The sequence below is a fragment of the Pelodiscus sinensis genome, chromosome 13 (assembly GCF_052426305.1).
Source record: "Pelodiscus sinensis isolate ZL-2025 chromosome 13, ASM5242630v1, whole genome shotgun sequence".
Lineage (NCBI taxonomy): Eukaryota > Metazoa > Chordata > Testudines > Trionychidae > Pelodiscus > Pelodiscus sinensis.
The window spans coordinates 49433137-49447013 of NC_143064.1; the positions used below are offsets into that span (position 1 = coordinate 49433137).

The 13877-nt window shown below is 47.2% G+C and overlaps 1 protein-coding gene across 1 annotated transcript; it reads right to left on the reverse strand.

Annotated features, from left to right (window-relative positions):
• Positions 1–5455: 5455 nt before the first annotated feature.
• On the reverse strand, positions 5456–13363 carry LOC102449323 (DNA-directed RNA polymerases I and III subunit RPAC2-like). Its single transcript, XM_014573306.4, has 5 exons — positions 13216–13363; positions 11825–11922; positions 7834–7910; positions 6097–6179; positions 5456–5643 (listed from the first exon to the last, which is right to left on the reverse strand). The coding sequence occupies exons 1-5, from the start codon at positions 13252–13254 to the stop codon at positions 5596–5598; spliced, it is 345 nt and encodes a 114-aa protein (XP_014428792.1). The 5' UTR covers positions 13255–13363; the 3' UTR covers positions 5456–5595.
• Positions 13364–13877: the final 514 nt, after the last annotated feature.

The window sequence follows — 13877 nt, forward strand, 5'->3', positions numbered from 1 at the left end:
TCCATCTACACTGGGCCAAATTTTGGAAAAACCTCCTCTTTTGGAAGAGCCCATCTTCCTCATGGAATGAGGAAGACAGGGCTTCTGAAAGAGCGCATCTGCTCTTCCACAAAAAAAAAGTGGACGCACAGACTCATTCTCTGGACGCAGTGGAGTTTTTCCGGGATACCAGAGGTTTGGCACTGCTTCAGGAGGAGCATCAAGACAGTAATTAGGGCTAGTTCTCTCGGGGGGCTGGAACAATGTGTATAGTGGGAGGGATGGGGCCGAGAGCTAACCTAAACTTTAAAACCCTGGATATAAGGAAAACAACTTCAAGCCAAGGGGTACTGCACCCCTTCTCCCCCCCACACACACTTCCCTAGTTCCAGCACTTAAATTTTCTCTTGGTTCAGAAGAGACTGGGACCATGGCAGAGGCCCATTATCTTCAAAGGTATTTAGGCATCTAAGTACCATTAATCTCATAGAATCAGAGAACGGACGGGACCTGGAAAGGTCATCTAGTCCAGTCCCCTGCACTCATTTGAATGATAGCTAAGAGCCTTAATACTTCTGGGGATCTGAGCCAAAGTGCTCACTGCTTCAAGGGACAGCGGTGGGAAGAGGGTCCAAGCCAGCTAGTGCTTGGAATGCTGCCTACTGGGTGAGCTGCAGAACAGCAAATTGTGCAGGTCCCCAGCTGGACACTGTCCCCACAGAGGCACAAGCAGGGGTTTGCAGAAAAGAAATAAAAAATGCTGGAGAAAGTGTCTTCTCTGTGCAAAAATGTTGCCAGCACTAGTGCAAAAGAGCCAGCCCCACCTGGAGTTCCTTGCCAGCCCAGACTGTGTTCAGCAAGAGACTCACTTTGGCTCATCTTTGGAGACCCCCTTGCTGCTTTGTGCCATATAGACATATGGGGCTGGTGGGATGCAATGCTCTTGTTAATTTCAATGAGAAATGTACCTTTAAGCCCTCTAAAGGGCCACCTGGAAGCTCTCAGCCATAAGCACTGCGTGGTGGCGGTAAATATCCAACAGCCTATACATTCAACAGCCACTAGCTGCTCATTGTATCACTGGCAGGAGAGCTCCCTGCACCTTGCAGTGCTTAGATCAGACAGATGTCAGTTACAGGCACCCTGGGAGACTGCGGATCACCATATTGACCAGCCAGGCCCAAAAGGACTACAAAGCCTTGGCCTTTTCATCCTAAAGGAGCAGTTTTATTTATTTCACTAACGTTTGTATGCAAATCAATGTTTTAGTTTTATAAATGTTTCAGAACTTGCAAAAAAAGCCTTAGCTCCACATTATAAATAGTGCAACAAATTGGCTGCAGTGACTTTAGTCTAGCTTTGGAGTGTGGTGGCACCTGCTGCATTTTTGTTCAGTGAGACCTGGCCATGGTACCCTGCAGCACAGTTGGTCCCTTGTAGCTCACAGAAGCACCCTCGGTAATGCACTTGTCAAAGTTCAGCTCCTAGAGGCTGAAAGTTTTTTTTTTTTTGTCCAAACAGGAATCCTTATGGGCATTTTTTAACCCTTTTGCATGATCGATGCATCTGAATGTAATTTCCCCAGGCTTAATATATCACCTTTGGACTGAGCCCAACCCCAGAAAGTTTTGCCCTGAAAGGAAAAGAAAATCCTCAAAGTTATGGGCACTTGAAAAACAGAGTTACAATGGAAGCTATTCTGCAACCTTAAGTTTGATTTTCACTACCAGCAAGAATGATAACGCAATGACAACCTTCCATGGAGCAAAATATATCTACATTGATTCATCCAACTGTGCGAGGCGGCAAGTATAATTAAACCTGTATGTAGTAACCATTCCTCTCTTCCCATGTGGGCAGAAAGAGAGAACAAGGAGGGCTTCAGTGGCAAACGCAGGGCTCATGCAGCAGCTGTTATACCACAACCTGAGATACTGGAGAAAATCAACCCTCAGATGCCAGAAGCCAGCTAGGTTTCAGATTACATAAACTACAAGGCGGTTTATTCTGTGTCTGTTGTCCTCAGCTGAGTAATCATGGGATGAACGTTTGTGTGTGTGTCAGCCCCTATTTATGACTTCCCCCTCCCACCTCGGGCTACTGCCTTCCTGCTCACTAGGATACTTATTTTTAACAATCCCCTTTCATTGCATTCAGTAAATCTAATGATCACGAGTGCACTGTAACGGATGGCACTGTCTCAGTCAGGCTGGCCCTGTCGAACACCCCTTCTGCACTCAACTCTGTCAAAGACTCACCAGGCTGAGCCCCACCAACTCAGTCCAACTGCGACTCAAACCCCTTTGAAATCAGGCCTCTGTTATAGAGATTGCATTTTGTGTGTAATGTAGAAAAGCAAACTATCAGGAGCAGCCTTTGCACCTTCCCAAGCCAAATACTTGACAGTTCCTTGTACCACACTGAGGCTACATCTACACTACGGCTACGTCTAGACTGGCACGATTTTGAGGAAATACTTTTAACGGAAAAGTTTTTCCGTTAAAAGTATTTCCACAAAAGAGCGTCTAGATTGGCAAGGGTGCTTTTGCGTAAAAAGTGCTTTTGCGCAAAAGCATCCATGGCCAGTCTAGATGCGATTTTGTGCAAGAAAGCCCCAATCGCCATTTTAGCCATCGGGGCTTTTTTGTGCAAAACAATTCTTCCCTGTCTACACTGGCCCTCTTGTGCAAGTGAGCAGGAGCATGAAAGTATTTGTGCAAGAAGCACTGATTTTGTACATTACAAAGTCAGTGCTCTTGCGCAAATTCAAGCAGCCAGTGTAGACAGCTGGCATGTTTTTGCTGCTTTTGCGCAAAATCTTGCCAGTCTAGACGCACCCTACGAGCTTTCTCCACAATATATGCTAATGAAGGATTCATTTGCATGAGTTGCAATCTCATTTGCATATTTTCTGCTGATCTGTTTTTTGCACAGGGGGTTTTGCGCAAAAACAAGGGCTGTGTCTAGACTGGCCAGTTTTTCTGGAAAATCAGCTGCTTTTCTGGAAAAGCTTGCCAGCTGTCTATACTCGCCGCTTGAATTTCCGCAAAAGCACTGACGATCTCATGTAAGATTGTCAGTGTTCTTGCGGAAATACTATGCTGCTCCCGTTTGGGCAAAAGTCCCTTTTGCGCAAAGCTTTTGCGCAAAAGGGCCAGTGTAGACAGCTCAGATTTGTTTTCCGCAAAAAAGCCCCGATCGTGAAAATGGCGATCGGGGTTTTTTTGCGGAAAACCTCATCTAGATTGGCACAGACGCTTTTCCGCAAAAAAAGCGTCCGTGCCAATCTAGACGCTCTGTTCTGAAAATGCTTTTAACAGAAAACTTTTCCGTTAAAAGCGTTTGCGGAAAATCATGCCAGTCTAGACGTAGCCAAGCAGTATGGACATTTTCTTTTTGTGCAAAAACCCCTTTTCCCTAAAGATCCTTATGCCCCAAAAAAGGAGGTTCACCGATCTTCAGGAAAAACGGGGTTTTTGTGCAAAAAGAAAATGTCCACCCTGCTTGTTTTTGTGCAAAAACCCTAGCGCAAAACAGATTGGCAGACAATATGCAAATGAGATTGACTCATGCAAATGACTCCCTCACTAGCATATTTTTTGCTGAGAAAACTCGAGGGCTACGTCTACACTGGCATGATTTTCCGGAAATGCTTTTAACGGAAAAGATTTTCCGTTAAAAGTATTTCTGGAAAAGCGTGTCTAGATTGGCAGGACGATTTTCCGGATTTTTCTGGGGTGAGACTTGGCGGGGAATGGAGGAGTGTTCTCTGAGTCTGGACCTCAGCCCAACTGAGCATGTCCACACAGCTATTTTGGGCCCTGCACCCTGAGCCTGCAAGCTCATTCTCCTGTAAGTATTGAATGCAGTCTGGCCTAATGCTGCCTAAAGTTTACCTGCTGCCTTCCAGCATTGGGGCTGGACCCTTAGGCTTTATTTTGTCATAAATGAAACCATTCTTAACCTGTTAGATGGCTGACATTTGCCCAGGCACCAGCCCAGGGGGCATCTAGAGGGGGTTGTGTGCAATGTCTCCAGAGCCAGAGTGCCAAGCTGCAATGGAAAAACAACTTCCTAGTCTCACAGGTCCCATCAGCCACAACAGCCCAAGGTCCAGACCCAAAGCCCCCACTACCAGAAGAACTGCTGGGAACCACTGGAAGTTTCAGGTTCTCTCAAACAAAGTCACCTATTGTTTTGGGCTACGTATCCTAAGAACCGAACCAGGGTAGTTGTCGTCAGCTTGCAGAGAGGCGAAGCACTGGACTGGGCACTGCCACTCATGGTGAGGATTCAATTCTCCATGACTTTGATGAATTCATTTATCCTGTTTGATGGCCCAAACTGTGCCCGTGCCATTGGAGATGCCCTGCAGTTACCGAGACAAGGTCCCGTCGCAGCCTACACTGCCCATTTCCATCCCCAGGGCACTCACAGCCTGGAACGAAGCACTGCAGCTTTAGCATTTCTGGCTAGACTCGACGGATGAGCTTAAAGAGGCATTGGCCTAGGCCGACCCCTCCACTGCATCAAGTTGTGTATCCAAACTGACAATTGAGAGTTAAATGCCAGAAAAGAAGGACGTGTGCTCTGAGCCCCACCTGGTCATGACCTATTTCTGTCACTCCCCATACAGAAGGATGGTGTGATGTACATTCATTGGACAAATAAAATCTTAATTCTCTTATTACTTTGCAGCCAATCTTCCAACACCACCAAACCATAGTCAGTCTCTCCCATGGCATGGGTCAGGGGTTAGCTGAAAGTCCTCCCTGCACTCCAGGGCTACGTCTACACTGGCATGATTTTCCGAAAATGCTTTTAACGGAAAACTTCTCCGTTAAAAGCATTTTCGGAAAAGCACGTCTAGATTGGCAGGATGCTTTTCCACAAAAGTACTTTTTGCGGAAAAGCGTCCATGGCCAATCTAGATGAGGTTTTCCGCAAAAAAGCCCCGATCGCCATTTTCGTGATTGGGGCTGTTTTGCAGAAAACAGTACTGTGCTGTCTACACTGGCCCTTTTGCACAAAAGTCTTTCTGAAAAAGACTTTTCCCCGAACGGGAGCAGCATAGTATTTCCGGAAAAGCACTGACAATCTTACATGAGATCATCAGTGCTTTTCCAGAAATTCAAGCAGCCAGTGTAGACAGCTGGCAAGTTTTTCCGCAAAAGCAGATGATTTTGCGGAAAAACTTGCCAGTCTAGGCACAGCCCAGAAGTGAAAGAAGTGTAGGCATGTAATAAGTTTAGAGCAAAAGGGTGAAAGCTGAAAAATTAGCATCAGACTGTAAACACTGCAGAGAGCTGGAGATGCTTTGATGTGGAGGATTTGTGTAGATTCACATCTGCTGCAGAGATTTCTAAGGGTGAGAATGAAAGTGTTGTGGGAGCTGCCTACCTGACAACATTTCAGGAAACCCCTTTCTTTTTCTGGATCATTGGTAGGTCTGAATGGACTAAAACACAAGCTGGACTGAACCTTACAGTGTTTATTAGAGAAATTACATGCTTTGCTCTGGGATTCCCATTAAAAAATAAAACCTCTTTCACAAAGGAATTAAACATAATCCAAAACTATATACATGTCCATCCTGTTCTCTGACATCTGCAGGGGCTACTCCATTTCTGCCTCTTTTTGGGCCTTATATTCCTTTATGCCCGCCTGCAAACGAGATCAAATGGTCAATGTCAATGCTGAATGTCTGCTGAATTAAAAACACACCCACACCCCTGCCTGAGGAGCTCTGAGAGGCTCTCTGCTTCTGAACATACTGTCCCAAGGCACAGCAAGGCAATAAGACATTGTCCTTTTCATGTGATGAGAGCTCCTGCTTGAAAAGGCTGGAGGGTTTAGGTCAAAGGGAAACAAACTGCAGCCCATGGACCAGATCCAACCCTGCAACCCCTTCTGTCTGGTCTCCAAGTGACTGCCCAGGCTAGCACCCAGCACCTCCCCTTCCATCCCTCCACCCTAGCAACCTCTGTTCCCCCCAATGCCTGGCAGCACACTTGCCAGGCCAACAGCCCCTGTGCTTGGTGCAGTAAGGGGGCAAGGAATGGGGCAGTCCTGGGGGGCAGGGAGCAAGGGGATTGGGAAGGGTGGCAGTGACCTCACCTCAAATTTGCTGAGCACGTGCTGGCAGACGTCCACCAGCTCAGTCAGTCCTTTCCGGAATGGCTCAACGGCTGGGAGCCCCCCTTCAGAAAAAGAGAAGCATTCACAGAAAGTGTGGCTGGCTCCAAGGTGGGACAAAAGGCCCTGCCACCCCTAACCAGCTCAGTAGCCACCAGCCATCACACAACCCTTTGGCAACCCCTCTTTGGCAGATCTCAGCCCAGCATCCACATCAGCCTGAGAAAAGAATCCATGGACTGAATGGATCGTGGAGGCTGGAACTGGTGTCCCAAGACCCATGTCCAGGCTGAAGCCCTTTGGCAGGGGACAGCATAGGCGAAATTTGCCCTGCTGTTTATATTGTGGACAGACAGAGGGCTCTGCATTCTGGGGCCAGCAATGCAGCACTTTGCAGCACTGCTAAATTCCCCCCAAAGGCCATAGCACAACTTGGCCAAATCCAGTGGCTCTGCTCTTCTCAACAGACTCTCCAGGGACTTTGAGCTGGGAACCAAGTCAGAGGCTCTGGCTGAGCTTTCCAAACTATTCCAAGCATGAGAAGCTGAGACAACACTGTGAGGTAGGCACGGAAACGGAGCAGCTCCTCAGCCTTCCTTTCGCAATGGCGGACGCAGACCCAGGAGAGTCCTGTAGGTTGCCCATTGGTGTGGACATTGAGCTAGGATGAGGGGGCACAAGAACAGCAACCAGAGGGCACCTTGCTGCGTGCACCACTTGAGGTGCTATTTACCTCAGGAATGAGCCAACTTGCCCATTGTGGAACAGAGTGGATTTGCACCTTCGTGTGTCATGTCACAAGGAGTACCGGTAGTTCGGAATAGGCACCCTAGTCCGAACTACCTAGTTCGAGCCCCGTGTAGCCGCGCTGCACGGGGTTCAAACCAGCGGGGTTTTAAAAATGGCGGCTCCCCGCTTATGCAAATGAAGCCCGGGAAATTCAAATCCTGGGCTTCATTTGCACGTGCGGTATGCATACATTACCCTCCTAGTTCCAACTAGCGGGGTAGTGTAGACAGACCCAGGGTGATTAAGCACTGGAATAAATTGCCTGGAGAGGCTGTGGAATCTCCATCACTGGAAATTGTTAAGAGCAGGTTAGACAGACATTTTTCATGCATGGTATAGATCCCTTGTGTCCAACATACTAGCCTCATGTGTAGGGCTTGACAAGCTGCGGCGAGCCCCACTCGCCAGCCGTGCGGTTTGGCGTGCTGCGCATGCGCTGATCGTGCTGAGGTGTCATGCCGGGCTAAAATCTACTCACCACAGGCGAATAGATTGTCCTAATTGTCGAACCCTGCTCATGTGGCTATTTGGCAGATAGGGTGTGGTGAGTTGGCTTGAACAATGTGGCTATTTGGCCGGTTGAGTGTGGCTAGTTCGCTATAGCAGTAGCAACTACAGTGACTACTGGTCCAGAACTGGTTGGACATCACAGGTCTAAATGGTGCTTGGTACTGCCAAGCAGTACTTGGACTTGACCCCTCGAGGTCCCTTCCAGTTGTAGGATTCTGTGATTACTACACAGGCCACAACTGGGTTGGGATGATGGTGAGCAGCTCTCTCCTTGTTACTCTAGCTACACTGATCCTGGATAGTGCTTGCAGCTACTCAGTAAAATGGTGGGACCAAGGACACGCAGAGGGAGTCTGGAAGGGTCATGATTTCAGGGCCTAACATAGCAAGGGACCCAGGGAAGCCCAGCTGCATTCCTACCTCTGGTCTGGATTCGGAAGTTGATTTTGCTTTCAGATGGGTGGGTGATGCTGTAACCACAAAACTCCACTTCAGAACTACAGGAGAGACAGAAACAGGAAGCACGAGTGGGCTCTCAGTATCAGCAGCAAACCAAATGCAGAGACCTGTTTAGGAAGCCTCTGAAACAAGCAGACCTGTGCTGTGTCATAAGAACATATGAGTTCTCCAGGTGAAGGAGGAGCGAGTACGGGACGTTTGAGGTAAGTGGCTGGCTGTCGTGTGTGTTTGTTTGGGGGTTACTTGCTAGTTGCCTGAAAGAAACTGTGTGCTGAACTTGTGTTTGTCTGTTTGTTTGGCGATTCGAGTGCTGAGCTGTTTGTTTGAAGGACTGTGGCCAGCAGCTGGAACCTGTGAGCTTCTTAACAAGGATTTGAAATCTAGAACCCTCTGTTCATTGGCTGAGCCTTAGACAGCGGGCGGGGCTATCAGAAAGGCCAGGGCTTTATAAGCCTGTGTGTAAGCGACCAGGGGCAGCCAACAGGGAATTTTGTGGGGGAGTTGGAAGAGGGTGAGTACACTGGCCATTCTTTTAAACTAAACTAAAAACAAAGCTTCCTGATTTAAATAAAAACCCTCTCAATAACCTAAGTAGCTGTAGGAGAGAATGCAGGCAGAAACCCAGCAGCAGAGTGGGGGCTATCCTGTTTATTGCACTCAATGTAGCATGAATGATTATCTGCCCTATGGGCGGGGGGTGGCATGTGTGTGCATTCGGTGCAAGGAGCTCCTGGCCCTCAGAGACTGCGTACGGGCTTTGGAGTCCAGGGTGGCTGAATTGGAGGAGCCAAGGGAGGCCGAGAAGTACATAGGTGAGGCTTTCTGAAACACTAGAGAATTGTCCCACCTCCGGTCAGACAGCCCCTGTGCTGTTAAGGAGGATGAAAGGCTCAGGGAAGGCGAACATTCAACTGGAGCAGAGGGAAATGATCACATAGTGGGGACCCTCCTTCCAGAGGATGTTATGGTATCTTCTTGCACTGAGAATACATCTCCGGGGAAGGGGAGAGTACTACAATCATTAGGAAAAGACAGGTGTTAGTAGTGGGGGATTTGATCATTAGAAACCTAGACAGCTGGGTTTGTGATGACCAGAGAACCGTATGTTGACTTGCCTGTCTGGAGCGAAGATTTTGGAACAAATTGATAAACCTAACAGTAACAAGTCACCGGAACCAGATGGCATTCACCCAAGAGTTCTGAAAGAATTCACATGGGAAATTGCGGAACTATTAACTGTGGTTTGTAACCGATCCTTTAAATCAGCTTCCGTACCTAATGATTGGAAGATAGCTAACATGACGCCAATGTTTAAAAAAGGCTTTAGAGGTGACCCTGGCAATTACAGACCAGTAAGTCTAACATCAGTACCGAGCAAATTAGTTTAAACTATAGTAAAGAATAAAATGGTCAGACACATGAATGAATACAATTTGTTGGGGAAAATCAACATAGTTTCTGTAAAGGGAAATCATGCATTACTAATCTGCTACTGTTCTTTGAGGGGGTCAACAAGAATGTGAACAAGGGGGATCCAGTGGATACAGTATACCTAGATTTCCAGAAAGCCTTTGATAAGGTGCCTCACCAAAGGTTTTTAAGTAAAGTAAGTTATCATGGGATAAGAGGGAAGGTCCTTTCATGGATTGAGAACTGGTTAATAGACCGGAAACAAAGGGTAGGAATAAATGGTCAGTTTTCCAAGTGGAGAGAGGTAACTAGTGGAGTCCCCCAAGGGTCTTTCCTGGGACCCATCCAATTCAACTTATTTATAAAATGATCAAGAGAAAGGGGTAAACAATGAAGTCGCAAAATTGGCAGATGATCCCAAACTGCTCAAGATAGTTAAGAGCAAAGCAGACTGTGAAGAGTTTCAATAATATCTCACCAAACTAAGTGATGGGACAACACAATGGCAAATGAAATTTAATGTTGATAATTCTAAAGTAATGTATGTTGAAAAAATAATCTCAATTATATATATATACAATATGATGGGGACAAATTTGGCTACAGCTACTCAAGAGAGAGATCTTTTGAGTCACTGTGGATAGTTCTCTGAAAACATCCACTCAGTGAACAGGGGCAGTCAAAAAAGCAAATAGAATATTAGGAGTCATTAAAAAAGGGATAGAGAATAAGACAGAAAATATCTTATTGCCTCTATATAAAATCATGGTACACCCACATCTTGAACACTGCGTACAGTTGTGGTCACCTCATCTCAAAAATATATATATTGGCATTGGAAAAGGTTCAGAAAAGGGCAACAAAAATGATTACGGGTTTGGAACGGGTCCCATATGAAGAGAGATTAAAAAGACTTGGACTTTTCATCTTAGAAAAGAGGAGACTAAGGGGGGATATGATAGAGGTCTATAAAATCATGAGTGGTGTGGAAAAAGTGAATAAGGAAAAGTTATTTACTTATTCCCACAGTATAAGAACTAGGGGTCACCAAATGAAATTAATAGGCAGCAGGTTTAAAACAAACAAAAGGAAGTTTTTCTTCACTCAGCGCACTGTCAACCTGTGGAACTCCTTGCCAGAGGATGCGGTGAAGGCTAGAACTTTAACAGGGCTCAAAAAAGAGCTAGATAGGAGCCATGGGGGTAAGGTCCATCAATGACTATTAGCCAGGATGGGTAGGAATGGTGTCCATAGCCTCTGTTTCTCTGGAGATGAGTGAGAGAGGAGGCATCATGTGAGGATTACCTGTTGTGATCCCTCCCTCTGGAGCATCTGGCATTGGCCACTGTTGGCAGAAAGGATACTGGGCTAGATAGACCTTTGGTTGGACCCAGTATGGCTGTTGTTATGTTGTGGAGGGATTTTGTGGCTGCCCAGGGAGCAGGGCAGTGAAGTGGGGATGAGGAAAGCTAAGCACAGGCAGTTCCTTTGCTGCTGTGCTCCTGATGTTCAATAGATGGGGAAGGCCTGGGTCCATGGCCAATAGTCCTCCTCCCCACATTTTGTTGCTGGCCCCCTACGCTAAAGGTCACTGTACCAAGCACACAGTTTCTAGCAAGCAACTAGTTTGCTGATGGTGATTTATCATGAGCAGCTCACAAGACTCTCACAATTTGTCCTTTAAAATTATCAAATTAAGAACTACTCCCTGAATGCTTCTTGGGCTTGAATTCATGACAAGAAGTTCCTCATAAATACTCACTACTGTGCAGTTTCGATAGTGGCATGTAGGTCATGAAATATTATTCTTTTGACTAGATGAGCATATGAATCAGGCTCCAGATATAAATATCTGGCTGCGTCTAGACTGGCCAGTTTTTCTGGAAAAATCAGCCGCTTTTCCAGAAAAACTTGCCAGCTGTCTACACTGTCCACTTGAATTTCCACAAAAGCACTGACTTCCTACAGTAAGAAATCAGTGCTTCTTGTGGAAATACTATGCTGCTCCCGTTCAGGCGAAAGTCCCTTTTGCGCAAAGCTTTTGTGCAAAAGAGCCAGTGTAGACAGCTCAGATTTGTTTTCCGCAAAAAAGCCCCAATCGTGAAAATGGCGATCTGGGCTTTTTTGCAGAAAAGTGCATCTAGATTGGCACGGACACTTTTCCGCAAAAAGTGCTTTGGCAGAAAAGCGTCCGGGCCAATCTAGACGCTCTGTTCCGAAAATGCTTTTAACGGAAAACTTTTCCGTTAAAAGCATTTCTGGAAAATCATGCCAATCTAGACGCAGCCTCTGTGTTTACACATTCAAAATGAGCTTCTCTAACACTCACTTGAACACTGGCTGTCTGCACTCCCAGGTCTGCCAGTAAATGTGTTCCCAGAGGCGCAGAGATACAGTCACAGTGCATTCGTTTAAAAAGCTTCAGTATGGAGATTTACAATATTCACCCAGCTTCCGCAGTGCCAGAGGTACTGGATCAGATGTCAAGAGACAGGGAACATGGTCCTCAGGTGGTACCAGTAATCACAGGCACTCCACTTACTTCTTCATGATCATGTAACGGAGGGAGTTGCCAAGTGTGTGGTCCTCATTATGTAACACAAATGTCACACAGCTTCCATCTGCCCCATCTGCTTGGACCTGCCAGAGACAGAAAGGCAAGAGCACAAGAATAAGGTTATGTATCCAGAGGATTTAAACCCCTTCTGAAAGTAACTAAGGCCAGGCCTGCACTAGAAAAATGACTCACTTTTGATGACTGGGCATCAGCACCATGGTCACCTACCCATGGTATGGCTGTAAGCATACACATGGACAACTAGGTTACTCGCTGTTCAGTTTTGTTCATCATGGTGTTAGAAAACAGTGGTTCAAAGTGACCATGTGCTTGTTTTTGGAGGAACTGGGATATGGTCTACCACAAAAACCCAGAGGAAAAAAAAATGATAAAGCCAGAGTTTTCTTCTTAGACCCACTGATTTCTAGACTGCCAGCGAGGTGAAGGCTAGATATACTGCACTAAGGAAAAGCTAGGAATTAATTATATGCAAGGTCAAAGGGCTAGTTTTAACCTAGGTAGGTTCTGCTGCTTCCATTTCTTGCACACCCAAAGGTCCCAGCCTTCAAAGGGAATTTTGCAAGGAAGAGTACAAAAGCCCATACTCAACGACCTTGAATACCAAGGGGTTATTGGATCTCATTCACTGGGAGTCACATTCCAGATCCAGCAATAACTGCCAGCCTGTGGAGATTGGTACCTAGGCTGTGCATTTTTCACTCAAGAGAAGCCCTATTGCTGCTGGAGGAGTCATAGGGATGCAAACAATGAGGTGAGATAACAGGAAAAGCTTCCTAACGGAGAAAGTTTGTTGTAAGTAGTCAGGCCAAGTCTACAATTACAAGCATACAGTCACAGCAATAAACTGTGTAACTTTATGCCTACATAATCTGGAGGATCTGAATTTACAGACTGGAAGAAAAGGCGAGTAATGAGACAACTGTGCAGGAGATGAAGGGGGAGGCAGGATTTCCAACTGTAGCCTAAAATCACAAGTGTTTTTCTTAAAACCCAATGTCTAGATTCATGCGAGAACCTGTTTCCATTTTAAAGTGAGGAGTAATGTCTCTAGCGCTAGAGGCAGTGGGAGACGTTTGAGAGCATAAGCCCCAAAGGCTCAAAGCCCAGAAAGCAAATAAAAAGAACCCACGTGCCCTGGGGGGGGCACACGCCAGGCACCAGCTTTGCACAGGTCTGGGCCGTTCTGCTCAGGGGCAGCCCCCAGCCCAGAGCCTGACCCGCCCCATCCGCAGGGCACAGGCCACGCGCCTTCCCTGCGGGCTGGACCCGGGCTGCGGGTCACCACGTGGCCACCAGCCTGAACCCCCCGGCGCGTCCCGCATCCAGCCGGGCAGCCCGGCCCGGCCGCGACTCACCAGCTCCAGCGCCGGCTTCCCCTGCGCCTCCTCGGCCATGGCTGCCTGGCGGGGGCCGGGCTCTGCTGGGGATTCTGGGACGGGTAGTCCTAGCCCGGCCGGCGGGCTTCGGGCATCCCCGCGCTGCCCGCTGGGAATCTCCGCTCCTGGGCATCTCGTGGGGCGGGTTTCCCGCGGGACAGCTCGTGCCCCGATAAACACGCGGGTCTCTACGGCAGCGCAGGGCTGCTCCTTGCGGTCTCCGTTTGTTCTAGTTCGTCATGCCCCAGCGCCAAGGGGTGTGTAATTGCCCGCCAATGTCAGCTTCCAGTGCCTCGCCCTCTCTTGAAGAGACGCTTGCAAATATGACCTGAGTGCAGCCAAAAGGTTCAAAATGTGTTAAAAGTAATGAATCAAGACCCCTCCCCCTAAAATCTTGAGATTGGCTGAAAAATCATGAAATTTCAAAATAATAAAGTTGGATTTCTTTTTGTTTGCTTTCTGGGGCTGGTACGTGTATGGGTCACAATTTAGAGCTCTTCTCTGCACCCAAAAGAGCCAAAAATTTACCTTTTTTTAACAAATGAAAGCTGAAATGTTCAGGAAAGAATCTGATTCCATAACCTGAGGTGCTAACATAGCCACCAAATATTGTGCCACTCACAGGAAAATTGCAAGGAGTG

Coding starts and splice junctions, on each gene's coding strand:
- LOC102449323 (XM_014573306.4), bottom strand. CDS start 13,254: ATGGCCGAGGAGGCGCAGGGGAAGCCGGCGCTGGAGCTG. Junction 7,911..11,824: donor CGTTACATGATCATGAAGAA/GTAAGTGGAGTG, acceptor TCTCTCCTGTAG/TTCTGAAGTGGAGTTTTGTG. Junction 5,644..6,096: donor ACGTGCTCAGCAAATTTGAG/GTGAGGTCACTG, acceptor TCTCGTTTGCAG/GCGGGCATAAAGGAATATAA.